This window comes from Hyla sarda, chromosome 8 (assembly GCF_029499605.1).
Source record: "Hyla sarda isolate aHylSar1 chromosome 8, aHylSar1.hap1, whole genome shotgun sequence".
In the NCBI taxonomy this organism is placed as follows: Eukaryota; Metazoa; Chordata; class Amphibia; order Anura; family Hylidae; genus Hyla; species Hyla sarda.
The window spans coordinates 130,213,025-130,237,953 of NC_079196.1; the positions used below are offsets into that span (position 1 = coordinate 130,213,025).

Sequence of the window (24,929 nt, forward strand, 5' to 3'; positions counted from 1 at the left end):
ACTTGCAGCAACTTTTAGATTTTTGCTTATTCCAAAGCACATTTCTGAAATCTGCTCACGTAGTAATTTTTTTGTAGTAATTTTTTTGCTTATTCCAAAGCACATTTCTGAAATCTGCTCACGTAGTAATTTTTTTGTTTTTACTTTCCAGTGGTCATGTATTTATCAAATGTGATAGTCTCTATTTATGAAGAAAAAAAGTTGCATCTCTATTTAAAAGTCGCATATGTATTCCAGGTCCAACCTGGCTTACAGAAAGTGCATATTTTTGCAGAAAAGGAAATTAACACCCACTTTAACAACTGTTCTTTTTCTGCATCATGAAACAAAGCTACTACATTAATGTTAATGTTACTTATAGAAAAAAATTATTATTTAACTAACTATTAATTTTAAGGTTGAAAATACACACTGCACACCTTGTTAATTTTAGGACACGTACATGCTGCCGTACCCACTAAATTTTAAAATTAATGTTGTGTTAAAATAGAATAAGGCACAAAATAATTGTGTAATAATTTTTACAGACTACGTAAATAACCCACATGTGTCACAACATTTTTTCCTTAAAAAAAATAGAAACCTCCATAGTAATACAGCTTCATACACATTTTGGGGTGGTTAACGTACTGAGACATTTTTTTTTTTGGTGCTGCGCTGTCTTCCTTCCTGACATAAACTCCGGGCTCAGTGCAGCGATGCAAGACTCCGCCCACTAACATCACAAGATGCGGGCTCAAAATTAAACAAAAAGCCTCCAGAGTACAAATATTCATGGTGCGGCATAGTATGTTTTTAATATTTTTTTATTTCTGAGGAGGGTGGATGGGTTGTTGCGTGTTAGTTGGAGTGCAGCTATTTAGTGCCAGGCAGGCCAGTCAGGGTGTCACCCTATGCGGTATGCCCCCCCCCCCCCCTCCCCGTCACTCTCTAGCAACGCTACTGGTAATAAAGGGTAGATGAAGAGCTTCGGCTATTAACATAACATAACAGCTTCCAGCAGATCTTTATTACTTTTATATGTAAGGACTTGCTTTATCAATATTAATTATATACTTATTTTTCTTTAATCCTTATTTTCTCCTATTTTTGGATGACATTTTGGGGCTTCAGAACCAATTACCAGGTTTCCATAGAGTTATGGTCTCAACATACAATGGTTTCAACATACAATAGTCATCCTGGATCCAATTAATATTGTAACTTGAGGGACCACTGTACTTTCCTTTGTGTAGTTAGTCAGGAGAATCTTCAGCTATCAAAAAGAGACCATCTAGGATCCATATTTGTAAGTAGGTTTATTCAGTGTCGATACTGGAGACAACTAGCACACTGCTCAGATGCTTCAGCTATGATGGGCATAGTAGTCTCCCCGGCCCCCAGCATGGAGTATCTTTTTTAAGAAAGCATTGTCATTATCTTGTTCGTATCATCTAAATTAAAAACCGGCATCTTACACTTTGTATTATCTAAGCTAAAAACAGGTCTCCGGTTTTACTCATAGAGGGACATTTATCATTGTTGTTTATTTTATTTTTTTGCTTATATGTGGCATATTTATCATACTATCATAGGGGATTGATAAATTTGGCTCACATAAGCAAAAAACAATCACTTTTGAATATAATTTTTTTTTAGCACACATAAGCAAAAAACAATAAATTACTTCAGAACGCCACCTCACAGTTGTGACATATATATAGAAATAATGTGGTATTAACCACTGTGTAGGTTAGGTCTCCCAATATTAAATAGAAAAAAGCAGGATTAAGGCAACCTTTTAAAATTTCACTTTTATTGAGTCTTCTTATAAGTTCAATATATGTACAAAAAACTAAAACAATAAAACAATTGTTGATTTCTTGACCGCCACCAGTGTACTTGAATATTGAAGTTCAAAATTCTTCATCAGTATCCTGTATACTTGTTCCCAGGATATTACATCCCCTTTGTTTCAGAGTCTGTTGATCAATCCCAGGTATATGAGACAAATCACATTATTGGCCGCTGTGCATGCGTTTTCTCAATGTGTAATTTGCACACGATTTCTTTAACATCCAAATACTTGCAAGGACAGTTCATGTGTTATATTAGTTCTGATACTTAGTCTTCATTGTGATTTTTCTTACACTCTGTATCGATGCCTATTCACACTACTGCCAATTGCATATGTATTATTAGTATTCTTTATTAGGTATTAATCCTCAGTGTTTAGAGACATTTCTCCGTGAACCAAATTACCTTGCTCACCGTCATAGACGCATCTCCTCCACATATTGCAATCTCTGTATACTTTCTTTGGATAATTGCTTAAGTTTAATATGCTTGGATGTGCGATCTCTGTGGCCTTCCTCGCCCTCACTTATATCCGTATTCAGATATCTTGCACTTTTATGCATGCGTTAGTGATATTTATTCACTTCCATCAACCGCACTGAAGGTGGATACTTAGTAGCTGAAGGCATTCATCTGTATAGGCTTATGGTGCAATATATATTGTACTTAATTGTGCACCATAGATAAAGATTTTCTGTGTAGTATGCAGGGGCTTTATGCTATATTCCACATGTTATTTATTCACATTGTGTCCAATGCTTCAGGTGCATCTATCAGTACCGATCTTATATATGCATACTTAATTACACTTTATGTTCCCATTCATATTGGAAAAATTGTTTTTATATGTTCCATATATTGTTTACACTTCAATCATCCACTCTGCGTTATTTTTGCAGCTCTCTGTTCACATTAGAGAGAAATTAGTGTATACGTTTTCTGGACTGATGCACCTTTTTATGGTATATGCACCCACTATAGCAATTCATTCATATAGTATAGTCATTCTTTCATATGTGTTGTTATTTATACACTTATGATTCTACCTGTATGCCCACTACAATAAAGAGCTCTTTATAGTGAATGTCCGGAGTATGATATTATGCACTCCGGTCCTTCACTATCGCTTGTTGTGAGTGTATCCCTTTTGGATATATAAACATACCAATAAATGTTAATATAAGTTGCTCAGCGCATACATACTTTTGTTCACACAGTTTTTATAAGTTCCTTCACAGGTGGGTGTTTACTCGGCTCTCAGCAAACTGCTGTGCACAGTCAGGTGTAACTGGTTGATCGCGTATATCCCTCTGAGTAGATTAGCTTTATAGAACCCAGTTCACATGGTTCTTGGATCGCAGATGGCATATACACCACCTCTTGCATAATTTATAGGGATTATAATCCGATGTAATATTTATACTTGTGCAATATACATGTGGAGCAAGAGCGCAAAAATGGCGCTCCTGGGATTAAGCGGTAACAGGCTGGTGTTTAGGTGTTTAGGCTGGGGAGGGCCAGTAACTATGTTCCTCGCCCACCCTGGTAATGTCAGGCTGTTGCTGCTTGGTTGGTATCTGGCTGAGAATGAAAATACGGTGAACCACACGTTTTTTGTATAAATAATTAAATGTTATTAAAAAAAAAGTAAAAAAAACTCATAGGGTTTCTCCTATTTTTATTCTCAGCCAAATACCAACCAAGCAGCAACAGCCTAATGTTACCAGGGTGGACGAGGACCATTCTTACTGGCCCTTCTCAGCCTAAATAAAGCCAGCCTGTTACCGCCTACGCTAAGGAGCGCCATTTTTAATGCTCTGGGCCTGTTGGTACTGGCTCTTCCTGGCTCTTCCCCCTGTGGCGGTGGGTACCGTGGTAATAATTGGGGGTTAGCGCTAGCTGTTTTTGGGCTAACGCTAAGCCCCGGCTTAGTAATGCATTCCGTCTATAAGACAGCTTCCACTACTAAGCCTAACACTCTCCAATAAGCCCTCATTAACCATTTTATTAACTTTAAACAAAACAAAAAAAAAACACTGGTCATCGTGGTAGTCAACCTAATCCGAATTAGTTCACAGGATACAAGGGTCAGAAAAAAAAAAAAACACGGAAAATAGGTTAGTAAATTTATTGTCACCCGCTCGCCCATCACCCGCCAGCATTGCATGACTACAACTCCCAGCATGTCCTCACGGTAAGGGCAAGCCAGAAGTTGTAGCCATGCGACGGCGGGCTGGTGGGAGATGTACAGGCGGGTGACAAGCAAGTCAAGGAAGCTTGTCACCTGCTCGCACATCTCCTGCCTCCTGTGCTGCACAACTACAACTCCCAGCATGCCCTTGCAGTAAAGACATGTTGGGAGTTGTAGTCGTCAGCGTGGACAGGAGATGTGTGGTCAGGTGACAAGCTTGTTACCTGCCCCGCCGCATGACTACAACTCCCAGTAAGGACATGCTGGGAGTTGTAGTCTTGTGACACAGGCAGGCGAGGGATGTGCTTGTCACCCACCTCTGCCGCATGACTAGAACTCCCAGCATGCCCTTACAGTAAGAACATGCTGAGAGTTACAGTTGTGCAGCGAGGGCAGGTGACAAGCTTGTCACCCGCCCCTGCGGCAGGACTACAACTCCCTGCATGTCCTTACTGTAAGGGAATGCTGGGATTTACCCCCAAAAGTGTTTAAAAAAATTAATAAACATAATTGGTATCGCCGCATGCGTTAATGTCTGAACTATCAAAATATAATGTTAATTATCTCGTATGGTGAACGGCGTAAATGTGTAAAAAAAAAAAAATGCTGCTTTTTTGTCACATCACATTCCCAAAAAAATTTAATAAAAAGCGTTTTAAAAGTTTCATATCAACAAATGTGGGATCCATAAAAAGTACAGATCACAGTGCGGAAAATGAGACCTCATACAGCCCTGTATACAGAAAAATTTGAAAGTTATAGGTCGTCAAAATAGAGGGATTTTAAACATACTAATTTGGTTGAAAAGTTTGAGGTTTGAGAGGTACAATAATAGAAAAGTATGAATTCATGGGTATCATTTTAATCGAATGGACTCAGAAGAAAGAAAACATAAAGAAAATCATTTTTACGGTAAATTGTACAGCATAAAGTTTATGCAAAAATAAAATTGTCTGTGTCCTTAAGGCCAAAATGGGCTGTGTCCTTAATGGGGTACTCCCTTGGAAAACTTTTTCTATATATATATATGCCAGAAAGTTAAACAGATTTGTAAATTTCTTCTATTAACCCCTTAAGGACACAGCCCATTTTCACCTCTAGGACGCAGCCCTTTTTTGCACATCTGTCACTTTAAACATTAATAACTCTGGAATGCTTTTACTTATCAATCTGATTCCGAGATTGTTTTTTCGTGACATATTCTACTTTAACATAGTGGTAAATTTTTGTGGTAACTTGCATCCTTTCTTGGTGAAAAATCCCAAAATTTGATGAAAAAATTGAAAATTTAGCATTTTTCTAAATTTGAAGCTCTCTGTTTGTAAGGAAAATGGATATTCCAAATATTATTTTTTTTGGATTCACATATACAATATGTCTACTTTATATTTTCATCATAAAATTGACAAGTGTTTACTTTTGGAAGACACCAGAGGGCTTCAAAGTTCAGCAGCAATTTTACAATTTTTCACAAAATTTTCAAACTCGCTATTTTTCATGGACCAGTTCAGGTTTGAAGTGGATTTGAAGGGTCTTCATATTAGAAATACCCCATAAATGACCCCATTACAAAAACTGCACCCCCCAAAGTATTCAAAATGACATTCAGTAAGTGTTTTAACCCTTTAGGTGTTTCACAGGAAAAGCAGCAAAGTGAAGGAGAAAATTCAAAATCTTCATTTTTTACACTTGCATGTTCTTGTAGACCCAATTTTTGAATTTTTACAAGGGGAAAAGGATAAAATTTATACTAGAATTTGTAGCCCAATTTCTCTCGAGTAAGCACATACCTCATATGTCTATGTAAATTGTTCGGCGGGCGCAGTAGAGGGCTCAGAAGCGAAGGAGCGACAAGGGGATTTTGGAGAGTACGTTTTTCTGAAATGGTTTTTTGGGGGCATGTTGCATTTAGGAAGCCCCTATGGTGCCAAAACAGCAAATAAAAAAAACATGGCATACCATTTTGGAAACTAGACCCCTTGAGGAACGTAAAAAGGAATTAAGTGAGCCTTAATACCCCACAGGTGTTTCATGACTTTTGCATATGTAAAAAAAAAAAAATAATTTTTCACTAAAATGTGTGTTTCCCCCCAAATTTCACATTTTTGCAAGGGTTAATAGCAGAAAATACCCCCCAAAATTTGTAACCCCATCTCTTCTGAGTATGGAGGTACCCCATAAGTTGACCTGAAGTGCATTACGGGCGAACTACAATGCTCAGAAGAGAAGGAGTCATATTTGGCTTTTTGAGAGCAAATTTTGCTCGGGGGGCATGTCGCATTTAGGAAGCCCCTATGGTGCCAGGACAGCAAAAAAAGACATGGCATACCATTTTGGAAACTAGACTCCTTGAGGAACGTAACAAGGGATAAAGTGAACCTTAATACCCCACAGGTGTTTCACGACTTTTGCATATGTAAAAAAAATCAAAAAATTTTTACCAAAAATGCTTGGTTTAGCAAAAAAATACCCCCCAACATTTGAAGCCCAATTTCTCCCGATTCAGAAGACACCCAATATGGGGATGAAAAGTGCTCTGCTGGCGCACTACAGGTCTCAGAAGAGAAGGAGTCACATTTGGCTTTTTGGAAGCAAATTTTGCTCTGGGGGCATGCCGCATTTAGGAAGCACCTATGGTGCCAGGACAGAAAAAAAAAACACATGGCATACCATTTTGGAAACTAGACCCCTTGGGGAACGTAACAAGGGGTAAAGTGAACCTTAATACCCCACAGGTGTTTCACGACTTTTGCATATGTAAAAAAAATATATTTTTTTTACACTAAAATGCTTGTTTTCCCCCAAATTTTACATTTTTACAAGGGATAATAGCAGAAAATACCCCCCAAAATTTGTAACCCCATCTCTTCTGAGTATGGAAATACCCAATAAGTGGACGTGAAGTGCACTGGGGGCGAACTACAATGCTCAGAAGAGAAGGAGCATCATTGAGCTTTAGGAGAGAGAATTTGGCCATGTGCATTTCCAAAGCCCCCCGTGGTGCCAGAACAGTGGACCCCCCACATGTGACCCCATTTTTAAAACTACACCCCTCACGGAAGGTAATAAGGGGTGCAGGGAGAATTTACACCCCACTGGCATTTGACGGATCTTTGGAACAGTGGGCTGTGTAAATTAAAAATTTTATTTTTCATTTTCACAGACCCCTGTTTCAAAGATCTGTCAGACACCTGTGGGGCGTAAATGCTCACTGTACCCCTTATTACATTACATGAGGGGTGTAGTTTCCAAAATGGGGTCATATGTGGGTATTTATTGTTTTGCACTTATGTCAGAACCGCTGTAAAATCAGCCACCCCTGTGCAAATCACCAATTTAGACCTCAAATTTACATGGTGCACTCTCCCTTCTGAGCCTTGTTGTGCGTCCCCAGAACACTTTGCGCCCACATATGGGGTATCTCCGTCCTCAGGAGAAAATGCGTTACAAATTTTGGAGGCTTTTTTTCTTTTACCGCTTGTGAAATTTTAAAGTATGGGGCAACACCAGTATGGTAGTGTACAAAAATGTTTTTTTTTTTACACTAACATGCTGCTGTAGACCCCAACTTTACCTTTTCATAAGGGGTAAAAGGAGAAAAAGCCCCCCAAAATTTGTAACACAATTTCTCCCGAGTACGGCGATACCCCATATGTGACCCTAAACTGTTGCCTTGAAATACGCCAGGGCTCCAAAGTGAGAGCGCCATGCGCATTTGAGGCCTAAATTAGGGATTTGCATAGGGGTGGACATAGGGGTATTTTACACCAGTGATTCTCAAACAGGGTGCCTCCAGCTGTTGCTAAACTCCCAGCATGCTTGGACAGTCAATGGCTGTCCGGAAATGCTGGGAGTTTTTGTTTTGCAACAGCTGGAGGCTCCGTTTTGGAAACACTGCTGTAGGATACGTTTTTCATTTTTATTGGGGGGGAAGGGGTGGTGGTGGGGGGGGCAGTGTACGTGTGTGTATATGTAGTGTTTTACTCTTTATTTTATGTTAGTGTAGTGTAGTGTTTTTAGGTTACATTCACACTGACGGCGGATTACACTGAGTCTCCCGCTAGGAGTTTGAGCTGCGGCTGCTGCAGCTCAAACCTGAAGCAGGGAATTCACTGTAATCCGCCGCCAGTGTGAATGTAACCTGTACATTCACATGGGAGGGGGGGGGGGGGAAACTACAACTCCCAGCATGCACTGACAGAACGTGCATGCTGGGAGTTGTAGTTTTGCAACAGCTGGAGGCACACTGGTTGGAAAATACTGAGTTAGGTAATAGAACCTATTACCTAACTCGGTATTTCCCAACCAGTGTGCCTCCAGCTGTTGCAGAACTACAACTCTCAGCATGTACTGATTGCCAAAGAGAATGCTGGGAGATGTAGTTATGCAACAGCTGGATGCACGCAAGTACAACTCCCAGCATGCCGAGACAGCCATTTGCTGTTCCTGAATGCTGGGAGTTGTAGTTTTGCAAGATTTAGAGGGGTTCAGGCTAGAGATCACTGACAGTGGTCTCTAAACTGTGGCCCTCCAGATGTTGCAAAACTACAAATCTCAGCATGCTAAGACAGCAAACTGCTGTCTGGGCATGCTGGGAGTTGTAGTTTTGTAATATCTGGAGGGCTACAGTTTAGAGACCACTGTCAGTGATCTCTAGCCTGAACCCCTCTAAATCTTGCAAAACTACAACTCCCAGCATGCCAACACAGCAAACAGCTGTTAAGGCATGGTGGGAGTTGTAGTTTTGCAACATCTGGAGGGCGACAGTTTAGAGACCACTCTCTAAACTGTCGCCCTGCAGATGTTGCTAGGCAACAGACTCTGGACACGCGGCGTCATACTTACCTCCACCGCCGCCGTGATCACAGCCGCCGCCGCCGGGTAAGTGATCGCCGCCGCCGCTACTACACGGTTCCCCCCGCTGTGCCCGGACACCGATGGGCGAGCATAGCGCGGGGAACCGAACTGTAACCCCCCGCCCCCAGTCTGCTATTGGTCGGCCGCTCCGCCGATCAATAGCAGGGATAGGAGGGGTGGCAACCCTGCCACCTCACTCCTATCTCTTCAAGGGGGATCGAGGGTGTCTTGGACACCCCCGATCCCCCTTATTTTATCGCGGTGCCCCGATTGATGGGCAGGGGGAGAGCGCTCCCCCTGCAAACACCATAGATGCCATGATCAGACTGATCACGGCATCTATGGGGTTAATGCTGCCGGGACCGGCGCGATCGCGGCCCCGGCAGCTGCGGTGGGACTCTGGCTGTGATTGACAGCTGAGTCCCACCCGCGATCTCCTGCGCTGCCCGCGGCAGAGCAGGAGATCGCTTGGATGTATGCATACGTCCATTTGCGCGAACGTGTAATTCGCCTGGACGTATGCATACGTCCAATAGCGGGAAGGGGTTAAAAAATCTTAATCCTTCCAGTACTTTTTAGGGGCTATATACTACAAAAGGAAAAAGGAATCTTTTTAAATTTCTCTGATGTCATGACCGCAGTGCTCTCTGTCGACGTCTGCTGTCCATTTTAGGAACTGTCCAGAGCAGCATATGTTTGCTATGGGGATTTTCTCCTGCTCTGGACAGTTTCTAAAATAGACAGCAGAGGTCAGCAGAGAGCACTATGGTCATGACATCAGAGAAATCTAAAAAGATAAGCATTTCCTCGGTAGTATATAGCCCCTAAAAGGTACTGGAAGGATTAAGATTTTTTTTATAGAAGTCATTTACAAGTCTATTTAACTTTCTGGCACCAGTTGATTTAAAAAAAAAAAAACGTTTTCCAGGGGAGTACCCCTTTAAGTGGTAAAATATAAATTAAATCTGTTATGTAAAATTGATTTATACACAATTTTCCTAACATAGTTTTAATATACCGTATCTGTTTTATTTTAGGAGCGCCTAGGTGCTGTGTCTTGCCTCCAACTAATTATTGAAAAATTTAGAATAGAAGATGATATAATCGTTATTGGAGGGTAAGTATGTCGGCTTAACACTTATTTTACTGTGTGTTTTCTTTAACTGAATTTATCACCTGACTAAAGAGGTGTTTCTAGGATCAAAAATGATCTGGTGCATGAGCTCTCAGGCATGTTTTGCCTACCCCCCCCCCCCCCCCCCAGAATAACAAAATCAACATCATATATTTAGAGGACAGCATCTCTACGAAACAACCTGTAAGATGCAACCACACTTCCTGCACCCATAGGTATGTCAGCCTATAATTTGTATAGCATTTAGAACATAACATCTCTGCATAATACAATCCTGCACTTTACAATCCAGGGAAGATTGTCCTGATAAGGCAAAGACAATATTCTTCCACTCACTTGTAGACTTAGTTAGAAGACATGTGGCCTATGTGTAGATATGTCTAGCAAACCTAGGACAGTGTAGGTAGAACAGCACTCGGCTCACGTGTGGTGCTTGTGGACGTAAGCATTACTAGGTAAGTAGAAGGAAGTCCCAGCACTCACTTCCTTTAAATGCTTAGCATTTATTTATCTAAATCAAAGTATATACACATGACACATCCTGCATGTATATACTGTACACTGATTTAGATAAATAAAAGCCAAACATTCTAAAGAAGCTTTTGCATCTGTTCTCTATTAGAATTCCTAGTACATGGTACACCACAAGATGGTATAAAGCATGGTGTAAAACATGGATGAAGCTGCACTATTCTATTACTGTACAGACAAGGACTAGTTTTTCTACAGCTACAAAAACATTAAACTTCAGGAAGGACAATTTTCACCAACTAAGAGAGGACCTCAGTGGCATAAATAGTTATAAAACTACACATGCTAAATGGGACACTTTTAAGAGCATTCTAAACATATAAAGTGAACGACATATACTCTATGGATAAAAACATGCTAGAAATTGGAAAAAACGATTTGGCTATCCAAAACAGTTTAGGGATGTGATAAATGATAAGCGGAAAGTGTTCAAATGACTAAAACAAGGAAGTGGGTAAACATTAAAGGGGTACTGTGCCCCTAGACATCCTATCACCTATCCAAAGTATAGGGGATAAGATGTCTGATCACTGCGATCCCGCCGGTTGGACCCCCCGCGATCTCCGTGCAGCACCAGACGCATGAAGATCATGGGGGGGCAAAGCGATCAGACAACTTATCCCCTATCCTTTGGAGAGGGATACGATATTTAGGTGCGGAGTACCCCTTTAAAGAATTATGCTCTGGCGTCACGAACACAAGGGGTTAATGCCATCTGCCCCTAGGGTAATAACATCTACCCTTTCATCGCACTTTCACCACAATTGCAACAGAGAAAACAATTGCCATACTTCCTATTCTGGTGGGGGGGGGGGGGGGTGACTTTCTTGGTACATAGATCACTTAGGTGGGAGCCCATATCTACTTGTAGGGACCCTCATGGTAGATTTTTATTTATACATGCCTAAACCCATAGCATCACGTATGTTTTTCTTATACTGTATGTGCCCCCTCCTGCCTCCCTGGACATCATGCATATGGCAGTGGTCTTCGCGGCTGACTACCTTAAGACTTATTGGCTCGGTGACTTCAACTTACTGATAGACCCTGATAGACATACAACTAGAACAAAGGAAATCGCTCCAGAGTGTGATAGCGCCAGGAAAGAATATATAAATGAACAGAAGTTCAAGTGCTCACCAGCGGTGGTTGTACTGAGCTAAGTACAACAATGGTATAAGCTTCTAGGGCAGTATTAGCCAGGATCCAGCAGCTGCTCCTAAGGCAAATTCAGCAACCACACAAACACCTCCAAGGAAATCTAAGGATCAAGCAAGGCGCGTGGATCTCGTTCCAGGAAAAAATAGTTTATTACCCACAATGCTACGCGTTTCGCGGAAGACTGCTTCATTAGGCATCAGCATGCCTGATGAAGCGGTCTTCCGCAAAACGCGTTGCATTGTGGGTAATAAACTATCTTAGCCCGTAATGAGATCCACGCACCTTGCTTGATCCTGAGATTTCCTTCGAGGCGTTTGTGTGGTTGGATAGACATAGTCCCAGGGGAGTACCTTTTGATGTGACCTGCCTCACACAGCCCACCCCTTTGCTTCCTTATTGGAGAAGGTGGGCTGGATAGATGTATTTCGGGCCCGCAACCCCACTCTCCGAGTTTTATTCCTGCTATACCCCGGTACGTAATGCCCTTTCTCATATAGATTTGGGCCTATGTAATGCTATGACTCTCTCGTTAGTCTCTGATGTCACCTATGCTCCCTGTGGTGTTTCTGATCACTCCCCGTTACAGCTGACATTGTCTATGGGTCAGCTGTCTATAGGTTAGACCTTATTGCCACTTCAGAAGGGATCCCTGATCAGTTGCAGGTGTTTTTGCAGGCTAATGTAGTTGATGCCCCCTTAACTCTAGTATGGGAAACCTTAAAGGCCTATTTGAGGGGTTGCCTCTGCTCTACAATTTCCTACATCAAAAGAGAGGGTTGAACTCACTGTCCGATGCTCTGTACTGGAAGCGCTGTATGTGGCGTATCCATCCGAGGCTCATAAAGTGGTTTGGCTCATGGCGGGCCAACAATATATGCTACATCTAAATGAGAAAGAGAGCCTATATAGATGCACCAAACTGACACAGTATAATGAATAAATATAAATCTTTATTATAATCAGATAAGATAAAACATGATAAAAAATCAGCAGCAGTTAGAAAGAAAACGACTCCGAACACAGATATTAGACAATGTCCAATAGGCACATGGAATGGCACACAAGTATAGGGACACAATACTCAATGAAAAGTGGACTTAAAAGCAAGCCACAATACATATATATATATATATATATATAAGGATACACCTAAAGATGCCTCAGTAAACCCAGTACACTAATGTAAACAACAAGGACATATAAAGAAGTATAGCTAGTATAGTGTCATTTGCCCAGTGCTATCGGCAGTATGAATACAGGGAGACAAGGATGTTGACCATACATATCTGAGGGGAAACAAACCACCTCGGTAAAAGTTGGAGCATCGGTTGTCCCTGAAAAAAGTTTTATTAAGCATATAAGACTGTCCATGCACCTAGCCAACTGACACCCAGCTATACTTACAAAGGTCAGGAGCCTACCCCTACATCGTTTCGCTCACTCGCTTCCTCAGGGAGTCCTGATGAGAAAATCAATAGAAAGCTATTTTTTTTTTTTTTTACAAAACAGCATTATTTTGAACATGGCAATCAATCTAGTAAGTTGTTAGCTCACTTAGTTCACCAAAATTCTACCTTGTCCTTTATTTGCAAACTCAGAGCCTCAGATGGGTCGGTCCTCATTGATAATTATGCTATTGCCTGGCAGTTTTCCTTGTTTTATATGGATTTATATAGTTCTAAGGTACACTATGGTCCCTTGCAGTTGCATGCCTACCTGGATGACATCCGTTTTCCCACTCTATCTCATACTCATCGTGAATTCTTAGACGCCCCAATTTCCCTTTTTATAATTACAGCAAGCTATTAAAGGTATGGCCACTGGAAAGGCGCCGGGGCCCGATGGGCTCCAAGTAGAGGTATACCTCCGTTATGCTGAGATACTTCTCTTGGTTCCGAATGACATATATACTTCTGCCTTCCCTCTCTTTATGATGCTACCATAGTGGTCATTTTGAAACCAGACAAGGATCCTATGGACTGTGGGTCCTTTCAACCCATATCCTTATTGAACCTTGACTACAAAATTCTCACTAAAGTACTGGCTAATAGACTGAATCAAGTTATCCTTACTATTATACACCCTGATCAATCAGGCTTCATGCCTGGCAAATCCACTTCTGACAACATTAGACGGGTGCAGGTTGCTGTCCAGGCATGTACTGTGATACGGGGTAATTGGGCTTTGGCGGCACTAAACGCAACCAAGGCTTTTGACTCCATTGCGTGGGATTACTTGCAAGAGGTGCTCTGTAGATTTGGCTTCGGCCCTATTTTTCGGGAGTGGATTTCTATGACCTATGACATACCTGTACGTCATGAGTGGGAAGGTGTTCCCGACCCATGACATACAGGTACGTCATGAACATTTTTGCCGCTACTCGCGGCATCCCGCAGCACCCGGTAAGATGGTGGCTATCACTGATAGCCAGCCATCTTACCATGCGACCACGGACGGTTTCATACCCCACCCCAGCGATCGCTGCTATCAGCGAGTCAAATCTGACTAGCTGATAGCAGCGCGGTGTGCGAGTCCCTATCACGGGGATCGGGACACACACCGCTCTGCTAAGTGTCCCTTACCTGTCCCCCGGCGTCACTTACTCGGCCATGCGGTGTCCCAAGAGGTCCCGGTGCAAGTGACGTCCTCTAGGCGGTCCCGGCGGTGGTGCGTCCCGGCGGTGAGTTGCCAGCAGCAGGGCGGCATCTTCATTGGCAGCAGTGAGATCGCCGTAAAGCGATCTCACCGCTGCCTCTGGGAGTTTCAAAACTGCAACTCCCAGCTTGCCCAGACAGCCTTTGGCTATATGTGCATGCTGGGAGTTGTAGTTTTGCAACATCTGGAGGTCCACAGTTTGGAGACCATTATACAGTGGTCTCCAATCTGTGCTCTTTCAGATGTTGCAAAACCTCAAATCTCAGCATGCTCAGTCTGTCCAGGCATGCTGGGAGTTGTAGTTCTGTAACATCTGGAAGAGGACAGATTGGAGACCATTATACAGGCGTCTCCAAACTGTGGACCTCCAGATGTTGCAAAACTACAACTGCCAGCATACCAGACTGCCAAAGCATGCTGGAAGTTGTAGTTTGGCAACATCTGATCCTTCAGATATTGCCGAACTACAACTTCCAGCATGTCTGGGCATGCTGGGAGTTTTAGTTTTGCAACAACTGGAGGCACACTAGTTGGGAAACATTGTCCGTTTCCTAACTCAGTGTTTCCCAACCCGTGTGCCTCCAGCTGTTGCAAAACTATAACTCCCAGCATGCACTGACAGACTATGCATGCTGGGAGTTGTAGTTTTGCAACAGCTGGAGGCACGCTGGTTTGGAAACACTAAGTTAAGTAATAAACTTTTAAGTGTTTTGCAACCAGTGTGACTTCAGCTGTTAGATAACTACAACCCCCAGCATGCACGGACAGCCAAAGGGCATGCTGGGAGTTGTAGCAGTATGCCTCTAGCTGTTGCATAACTACAAGTCCCAGCATGCCCTTCTGCTGTAACTGCATGCTGAGATTTGTAGTTTTTGCAACAGCTGAAGGCTCACTGTTTGCGAAAACACCAGTTTGTTATCTAACTCCATGTTTCGCAACCAGTGTGCCTCCAGCTGTTGCAAAACTACAACTCCCAGCATGCACGGACAGCCAAAGGGCATGCTCAGAGTTGTAGTTTTGCAACAGCTGGATGTTTGCCCCCCCCCCCCCCTCCCCCCAATGTGAATGTACAGGGTACACTCTCACATAGGCAGAGGTTTACAGTGAGTGCTGCAAGTTTGAGATGGCGCAAATTTTGCGCTGCAGCTCAAACTCCCAGCGGCAAACTTGCTGTGAACCTCTGCCCGTGTGACTGTACCCTACAAACACTACACTACACTTACACTAACCTAAAATAAAAAGTAAAAATCACTACATATACACATACCCCTACACAGCCCCCCTCCCCAATAAGAATGAAAAATGTCTGGTACACTACTGTTTCCAAAACGGAGCCTCCAGCTGTTGCAAAACAACAACTCCAGGTATTGCTTGACAGCCATTGACTGTCCAGGCATGCTGGGAGTTTTGCAACAGCTGGAGGCACCCTGTTTGGGAATTACTGGCGTAGAATACCCCCTATGTCCACCCCTATGCAAATCCCTAATCTAGGCCTCAAATGCGCATGGCGCGCTCACTTTGGAGCCCTGTCGTATTTCAGGGCAACATTTTTGGGACACATATGGGGTATTTCCGTGCTCGGGAGAAATTGCCTTACAAATTTTGGGGGGCTTTTTCTTCTTTAACCCCTATGAAAAGGTGAAGTTGGGGTCTACACCAGCCTGTTAGTGTATAAAAATTAAATATTTTACACTGACATGCTGGTGTTGCCGCATACTTTTCATTTTCACAATAGGTAAATGCGAAAAAAGACCCTCAAAATTTGTAATGCAATTTCTCCCGAGTACGGAGATACCCCATATGTGGGCGTAAAAAGCTCTGGGGGCGCACAACAAAGCTCAGAAGGGAGAGTGCACCATGTACATTTGAGGTGATTTGCACAGGGGTGGCTGATTGTTACAGCAGTTCTGACATAAACGCAAAACAATAATTATCCATATGTGACCCCATTTTGGAAACTACACCCCTCATGGAATTTAATAAGGGGTGCAGTGAGCATTTACACCCCACTGGTGTATGACAGATTTTTGGAACAGTGGTCTGTGAAAATGAAAAATACAATTTTTCATTTGCACAGTCCACTGTTTCAAATATCTGTCAAACGCCAGTGGGGTGTAAATGCTCACTGCATCCCTTATTAAATTCCATGAGGGGTGTAGTTTCCAAAATGGGGTCACATGTGGGGGTTCCACTGTTATGTGGCAGCATAGGGGCTTCCTAAATCGGACATGCCCCCCCCCCCCAAAAAAAAAAAATCCTTTCAGAAAAACTCACTCTCCAAAATCCCATTGTCGCTCCTTCCGTTCTGACCTCTACTGCGCCCGCCGAACACTTTACATACACATATGAGGTGTTTACTTACTTGAGAGAAATTGGGTTACAAATTTTAGGGTGATTTCTCTCCTTTTACCCCTTGTAAAAATTCAAAAATTGAGTCTACAAGAACATGCGAGTGTAAAAAATTAAGATTTTGAATTTTCTCCTTCATTTTGCTGCTATTCCTGTGAAACACCTTAAGGGTTAATACACTTACTGAATGTCATTTTGAATACTTTGGGGGGTGCAGTTTTTATAATGGGGTAATTTATGGGGTATTTCTAATATGAAGACCCTTAAAATCCACTTCCAACCTGAACTGGTCCCTGAAAAATTATGATTTTGAAAATCTTGAGAAAAATTGGAAAATTGCTGCTGAAAAACATCTCAACTTAATGATGCAAACATAAAGTAGACATATTGTATATGTGAATCAATATGTAATTTATTTGGAATATCCATTTTTCTTACAAGCTGAGAGCTTCAAAGTTAGAAAAATGCAACATTTTCAAAGTTTTCATGAAATTTTTAGATTTTTTACCAAGAAAGGATGCAAATATCAGTGACATTTTACCAATAACATAACGTAGAATATGTCACGAAAAAACAGTCTCGGAATCAGAATGATAAGTAAATGCATTCCAAAGTTATTAATGTTTAAAGTAACAGTGTATAGGTACAAGACAAGGCTTCAGTATAGGGTGCAGGAGTACATCGGCGCTGAACGGACCCAGGACACAGCAGGTAAGAAAGTAAAATCCAATTTATTTGATGCAATGCGTTTCCCTGCGCAAGCACAGATTCATCAGGCAGGTTTAACCCCTTAAGGACAATGGACGTACTCCTACGCCCCCATTTCCGAGTCCTTAAGGACCGAGGACGTAGGAGTACGTCCTGTCCTTTCCCGGCCCCCTGCCGCTAGCCGGAGGGGAGCCGGTGCCCGATGCCTGCTGAAATCGTTCAGCAGGCATCGCGGCATATCGCCCAGGGGGGTCATTATGCCCCCCCATGTCGGCGATGGCCGCAGATCGCTGGACAATTCAGTCCAGCGATCTGTGGCGATTCCGGGTCAATCGGGTCTCCAGTGACCCGGTGACCCGGAATTACTGGCTGATCGGGGCCGTCAGAGATGGCCCCGAACAGCCAGAGCCTGCAGGGGTGAGGTGGCACTGGTGCCACCTCACGATCGCCCTGATTCGTCGGCCGGATTACCGGCCGACGAATCAGGGCGCCTGCTGCGGGTGTCACTCCCGCACCCGCTCCGCCCCTCTTCCGGAGGACGTGAGCGGGAAGACTACCCCGGGTGCTGGGGACCCCGATCCCCGGCGTTAATGTTGGGATCGGAGCCCCAGGAGCGACGACGGCGGCGGCGAGGGACTGACCTGTGCGGCGATCAAGCAGCAGGAGGAGGTGAGTGACAGCCTCCTGCTGTTGCTTAGCAACAGCTCCCAGCATGCAAAAAGGGCATGCTGGGAGCTGTAGTTATGCAACAGGAGGAGGCAGACCACCACAACTCCCAGCATGGTTTTGCAACAGCTGGAGGCACATTCTTTCTATGGAAAAGTGTACCTTCAGCTGTTGTGTAACTACAACTCCCAGCTTGCACAAACAGCTTAAGGGCATGCTGGGAGTTGTAGTGGTGCATCTGCTGGTTGCATAACTACCACTCTCAGCATGCCCGTTGGCTGTCGGTGACTGCTGAGAGTTGTAGTTTTGCAACAGCTGAAGGCACACTGAGTTAAGTAGCAAACCAGTGTGTCTCCAGCTGTTGCATAACTACAATCCCCAGCATCCCCAGCCAAAGTAGTATGCCTCCGGCTGTTGCATAACTACAACACCCAGCATGCCCTTCCGCTGTCCGTACATGCTGGGGGTTGTAGCTTTTGCAACAGCTGAAGGCACACTGGTTGCAAAACACTGAGTTTGTTGTCAAACTCGGTGTTTCACAACCTGTGTGTCTCCAGCTGTTGCAAAACAACAACTCCCAGCATGCACTGATAGACCGTACATGCTGGGAGTTGTAGTTTTGCAACAGCTGGATGTTCCCCCCCCCCCCCCCCCCAATGTGAATGTACAGGGTACACTCACATGGGCGGAGGATTACAGTAAGTATCCGGCTGCAAGTTTGAGCTGCAGCAAATTTTCTGCTGCAGCTCAAGCTGCCAGCGAGAAACTACTGTGAACCCCCCGCCCGTGCGACTGTACCCTAAAAACACTACACTAACACACAATAAAATAAAAAGTAAAAAAACTCTACATATACACATACCCCTACAATAAAAATGAAAAACGTCTGGTACGCCACCGTTTCCAAAACGGAGCCTCCAGCTGTTGCAAAACTACAACTCCCAGCATGCACTGATAGACCGTACATGCTGGGAGTTGTAGTTTTGCAACAGCTGGATGTTCCCCCCCCCCCCCCCCCAATGTGAACGTACAGGGTACACTCACATGGGCGGAAGATTACAGTAAGTATCCGGCTGCAAGTTTGAGCTGAGGCAAATTTTCTGCCGCTGCTCAAACTGCCAGCGAGAAACTACTGTGAACCCCCACTCCTGTGCGACTGTACCCTAAAAACACTACACTACACTAACACAAAATAAAATAAAAAGTAAAAAACACTACATATACACATACCCCTACACAGCCCCCCTCCCCTCCCCAATAAAAATGAAAAACGTCTGGTACGCCACTGTTTCCAAAACGGAGCCTCCAGCTGTTGCAAAACAACTACTCCCAGTATTACCAGACAGCCACTGACTGTCCAGGCATGCTGGGAGTTTTACAACAGCTGGAGGCACCCTATTTGGGAATCACTGGCGTAGAATACCCCTATGTCCACCCCTATGCAATCCCTAATTTAGGCCTCAAATGCGCATGGCGCTCTCACTTTGGAGCCCTGTCGTATTTCAAGGCAACAGTTTAGGGTCACATATGGGGTATCGCCGTACTCGGGAGAAATTGTGTTACAAATTATGGGGGGTATTTTCTGCTATTACCCTTTTTAAAAATCAAAATTTTTTGGGAAACCAACATTTTAGGTAAAATTTTTTTATTTTTTTTTACATATGCAAAAGTTGTGAATCACCTGTGGGGTATTAAGGTTCACATTACCCCTTGTTACGTTCCCCGAGGGGTCTAGTTTCCAAAATGGTATGCAATGTGTTTTTTTTTTGCTGTCCTGGCACCATAGGGGCTTCCTAAATGCGGCATGCCCCCAGAGCAAAATTTGCTTTCAAAAAGCCAAATGTGACTCCTTCTCTTCTGAGACCTGTAGTGCGCCAGCAGAGCACTTCTCACCCCCATATGGGGTGTTTTCTGAATCGGGAGAAATTGGGCTTCAAATTTTGGGGGGTATTTTCTGCTATTACCCTTTTTAAAAATGTAAAAATTTTGGGAAAGCAAGCATTTTAGGTAAAATTTTTTTTTTTTTTAACATATGCAAAAGTCGTGAAACACCTGTAGGGTATTAAGGTTCACTTTACCCCTTTTTACGTTCCCCGAGGGGTCTGGTTTCCAAAATGGTATGCCATGTGTTTTTTTTTTGCGGTTCTGGCACCATAGGGGCTTCCTAAATGCGGCATGCCCCCAGAGCAAAATTTGCTTTCAAAAAGCCAAATGTGACTCCTTCTCTTCTGAGACCTGTAGTGCGCCAGCAGAGCACTTTTCACCCCCATATGGGGTGTTTTCTGAATCGGGAGAAATTGGGCTTCAAATTATGGGGGGTATTTTCTGCTATTATCCTTTTTAAAAATGTAACATTTTTGGGAAACCAAGCATTTTAGGTAAAACATTTTTTTTTTTTTTTACATATGCAAAAGTCGTGAATCACCTGTGGGGTATTAAGGTTCACTTTACCCCTTGTTACGTTCCCTGAGGGGTCTAGTTTCCAAAATGGTATGCCATGTGGGTTTTTTTTGCTGTCCTGGCACCATAGGGGCTTCCTAAAGGTGACATGCCCCCCAAAAACCATTTGCCGATCCTTCCCTTCTGAGCCCTCTACTGCGCCCGCCGAACAATTAACATAGACATATGAGGTATGTGCTTACTCGAGAGAAATTGGGTTTCAAATACAAGTAAAAATTTTCTCCTTTTTACCCCTTGCAAAAATTCAAAAATTGGGTCTACAAGAACATGCGAGTGTAAAAAATGAAGATTGTGAATTTTCTCCTTCACTTTTCTGCTATTCCTGGGAAACACCTAAAGGGTTAATACACTTATTGAATGTCATTTTGAATACTTTGGGGGGTGTAGTTTTTATAATGGGGTTATTTATGGGGTATTTCTAATATGAAGACCCTTCAAATCCACTTCAAACCTGAACTGGTCCATGAAAAATAGCGAGTTTGAAAATTTTGTGAACATTTTCCAAATTGCTGCTGAACTTTTGAAGCCCTCTGGTGTCTTCCAAAAGTAAAAACTCATAAATTTTATGATGCAAACATAAAGTAGACATATTGTATATGTGAACCCAAAAATTTTTTATTTTGAATATCCATTTTCCTTACAAGCAGAGAGCTTCAAAGTTAAAAAAATTCAAAATTTTCATTTTTTTCATCAAATTTGGGGATTTTTCACCAAGAAAGGATGCAAGTTACCATAAAATTTTACCACTAAGTTAAAGTAGAATATGTCACGAAAAAACAATCTCTGAATCAGAATGATAACTAAAAGCATTCCAGAGTTATTAATGTTTAAAGTGACAGTGGTCAGAATTGCAAAAAACGCTCCGGTCCTTAAGGTATAAAATGGCCTGGTCCTTAAGGGGTTAAAATTAGCTTTTACTCTCCCCTCCCCCATCTCCGGTGGTATTAGCCTATGGAGCGCCTTCTCTCCTGTTTTTAGAACAGTAAAGTAACAGCGGTCAGATGTTCAAAAAATGCCCAGGTCCTGAAGGGGAAAATGGGCTGAGTCGTGAAGGGGTTAACTCCTTGGGGACGAAGGGCGTATGCATACGCCCTCGCATCCCGTCACTTAAGGACGGAGGGCGTATCCATACGCCCGCGGCATTTCAGATCACTGCCGCTCGCCGGGCGGTGATCGGACCGGGATGACTGCTGATATCTATCAGCAGGCATCCTGTGGCAATGCCTAGGGGGGTCCTGTGACCCCCCCCCCCCCCATATCGGCGATCGCAGCAAATCGCAGGTCAATTCAGAATTGCGATTTGCCGCAATCCGGGCAAATCGGGTCACTGTTGACCCGATCTCCAGGAAAATAAGACTGATCGGAGACAGCTCCGACCAGCCTAAAGGATAGGAGCGAGGTGGCAGTGTTGCCACCCCCTCTTATCCCCTGCTATTGGTCGGTCAGGCTGACCACCAATGGCAGGAGGGGGGCGGGGGGGGTTTGAGTGCATTTCCCCCGCTCTGGCCACCATTCGGAAGTCAGTACAGAGCGAGGGAACACGGGCGGAGAGGGGGGAGCATGGCGCGGCTTACCCGGACCTTCGGAGGAGGCAGCATCATGGACCAGCAGCTGCAGCAGGAAGAGCGGCGGCCGGAAAGTGCGGCGGAGAAGGCTGCAGTGAAGATCGCGATAAGTGATCTTCACTGTGGCCTTCTAAAAGCTGCAAAACTACAACTCCCAGCATGCCCACACAGACAAAGGCTGTCTGGGCATGCTGGGAGTTGCAGTTTTGCAACATCTGGAGGGTCACAGTTTGGAGACCACTGTGTAGTGGTCTCTAAACTGTGGTCCTCCAGATGTTGCAAAACTACAACTTTCAGCATGCACTGACTGTCTGGGCATGCTTGGATTGTAGTTTTGCAACATCTGAAGTGGCACAGTTTGGAGACCACTATATGGTGGTCTCCAAACTGTAGCCCTCCAGATGTTGGAAAACTACAACTCCCATCATGCCCAGACAGTCAGGGATGCTGGGCGTGTAGTTCTGCAATATCTGGCCCTTCAGATGTTGCAGAACTACAACTCCCAGCATGCCTGGACAGTCTGGGCATGCTTGGAGTTGTAGTTTTTCAACATCTGGAGGGCTACAGTTTGGAGGCCACTACTGAGCGGTCTCCAAACTGTTCTTCCCCAGTTGTTGCATAACTACAACTCCTAGCATGCCCAGACTGTCCAGGCATGCTGGGAGTTGTAGTTCTGCAACATCTGAAGGGCCAGATATTGCAGAACTACACAACCAGCATCCCTGACTCTCTGGCTGTGCTGGAAATTGTAGTTTTGCAACAGCTGTAGGCACACTGGTTGGGAAACACTGAGCTAGAGTCTGTTTCCTAACTCAGTGATTCCAACCCGTGTGCCTCCAGCTGTTGCAAAACTACAACTCCCAGAGTGCACTGACAGACCATACATGCTGGGAGTTGTAGTCTTGCAACAGCTGGAGGCACACGGGTTGGAATCACTGAGCTAGAGTCTGTTTTCTAACTCAGTGGTTCCCCACCAGTGTGCCTACAGCTGTTGTAAAACTACAACTCCCAGCATGTACGGTCTGTCAGTGCATTCTGGGAGTTGTCATTTTGCCACAGCTGAAGGTTTCAGGCGCCCCCCCCCCCCCCCATGTGAATGTACAGGGTACATTCACACGGGCGGGTTTACAGTGGGTTTCCTTCAAGGAAACTTACTGTGAACCCCTGCCTGTGTGAATGTACCCTAAAAACACTACACTAACAAATAATAAAAAGTAAAACACTACACATACACCCCCTTACACGTCGCCCCCCAATAAAAACGAAAAACGTCTCATACGGCAGTGTTTCCTAAACGGCGCCTCCAGCTGTTGCAAAACCACAACTCCCAGTGTTGCCGGACAGCCATAGACTGTCCTCAGGCTGGGAGTCTTGCAACAGCTTGAGGCACCCTGTTTGGGAAACACTGCTGTAGGGTTTTGGTGGAGACAAGCCCCGTCCTTGTAACCGGGTCCGCCCCTATTTCAAATTCCTTATTCAGGCCTCAAATGCGCATGGTGCTCTCTCACTTCAGAGCCCTGTCGTATTTCAAGGCAACAGTTTAGGGCCACATATGGGGTATCTCCGTACTCGGGAGAAATTGCGTTACAAATTTTGGGGGGATTTTTCTTCCATTACCCTTTGTAGAAATGGTAAATTTGGGGGAAAAACCTGCTCTTTAGTGGAAATTTTTTTTTTCATTTACACATCCGAATTTAACGAAAAGTCGTCAAACACCTGTGGGGTGTTAAGGCTCACCGGACCCCTTGTTATGTGCCTTGAGGGGTGTAGTTTCCAAAATGGTAGGCCATGTGTTTTTTTTTTTTTTTTTGCTGTTCTGGCACCATAGGGGCTTCCTAAATGTGACATGCCCCCAAAAACCATTTCAGCAAAATTCACTCTCCAAAATCCCATTGTCGCTCCTTCCCTTCTGAGCCCTCTACTGCGCCCGCCGAACACTTGACATACACATATGAGGTATTTCCATACTCGAGAGAAATTGGGTTACAAATTTTGGGGGGCTTTTACTCCTATTACCCCTTGTAAAATTTCAAAAAACTGGGTCTACAAGAACATGTGAGTGTAAAAAATGAAGATTTTGAATTTTCTCCTTCACTTTGCTGCTATTCCTGTGAAACACCTAAAGGGTTAACAAACTTACTGAATGTCATTTTGAATACTTTGAGGGGTGCAGTTTTTATAATGGGGTAATTTATGGCGTATTTCTAATAGGAAGGCCCTTCAAATCTGAACTGGCCCCTGAAAAATTCCGATTTTGAAAATTTTGTGAAAAATTGAAAAATTGCTTCTGAACTTTTAAGCCCTCTGATGTCTTCCAAAAGTAAAAACATGTCAACTTTATGATGCCAACATAAAGTAGACATATTGAATTTTTAAATCAATATATAATTTATTTGGAATGTCTGTTTTCCTTACAAGCAGAGAGCTTCAAAATTAGAAAAGTGCTAAATTTCCAATTTTTTCATCAAATTTTGGAATTTTTCACCAAGAAATGATGCAAGTATTGAAATTTTTTTACCACTAACATAAAGTAGAATATGTCACGAAAAAACAGTCTCGGAATCAGATTGAAAAGTAAAAGCATCCCAGAGTTATTGATGCTTAAAGTGACAGTGGTCAGAATTGCAAAAAAATGGCTCCCGTCCTTAGGGTTATAATGGGCTCCGTCCCGAAGGAGTTAAAGGGGTACTCCGGTGAAAACGTTTTTTTTTTTTTTTTTTTTTTTTTTAATCAACTGGTGCAAGAAAGTTAAACAGATTTGTAAATTACTTCTATAAAAATTTTTTAATCATTCCTGTACTTATTAGCTGCCTAA

General features: G+C 43.4%; 1 protein-coding gene and 1 long non-coding RNA gene across 8 annotated transcripts in view; one reads left to right on the forward strand and one right to left on the reverse strand.

Annotated features, from left to right (window-relative positions):
- The window catches only part of LOC130284828 (glucose-1-phosphate thymidylyltransferase-like), a 548,309-nt gene that overhangs the window by 216,333 nt on the left and 307,047 nt on the right, over positions 1 to 24,929 (forward strand). For all 7 annotated transcript variants that reach the window (XM_056535667.1, XM_056535670.1, XM_056535671.1 and 4 more), the window contains one exon: positions 9,922 to 10,001. In XM_056535667.1, coding sequence (XP_056391642.1) covers positions 9,922 to 10,001 — 80 coding nt within the window. The remainder of the gene's footprint in view (positions 1 to 9,921; positions 10,002 to 24,929) is intronic.
- Positions 1 to 24,929, reverse strand: part of LOC130284832 (uncharacterized) — an 82,009-nt gene that overhangs the window by 36,421 nt on the left and 20,659 nt on the right. The gene's annotated exons all lie outside the window — the stretch shown is intronic.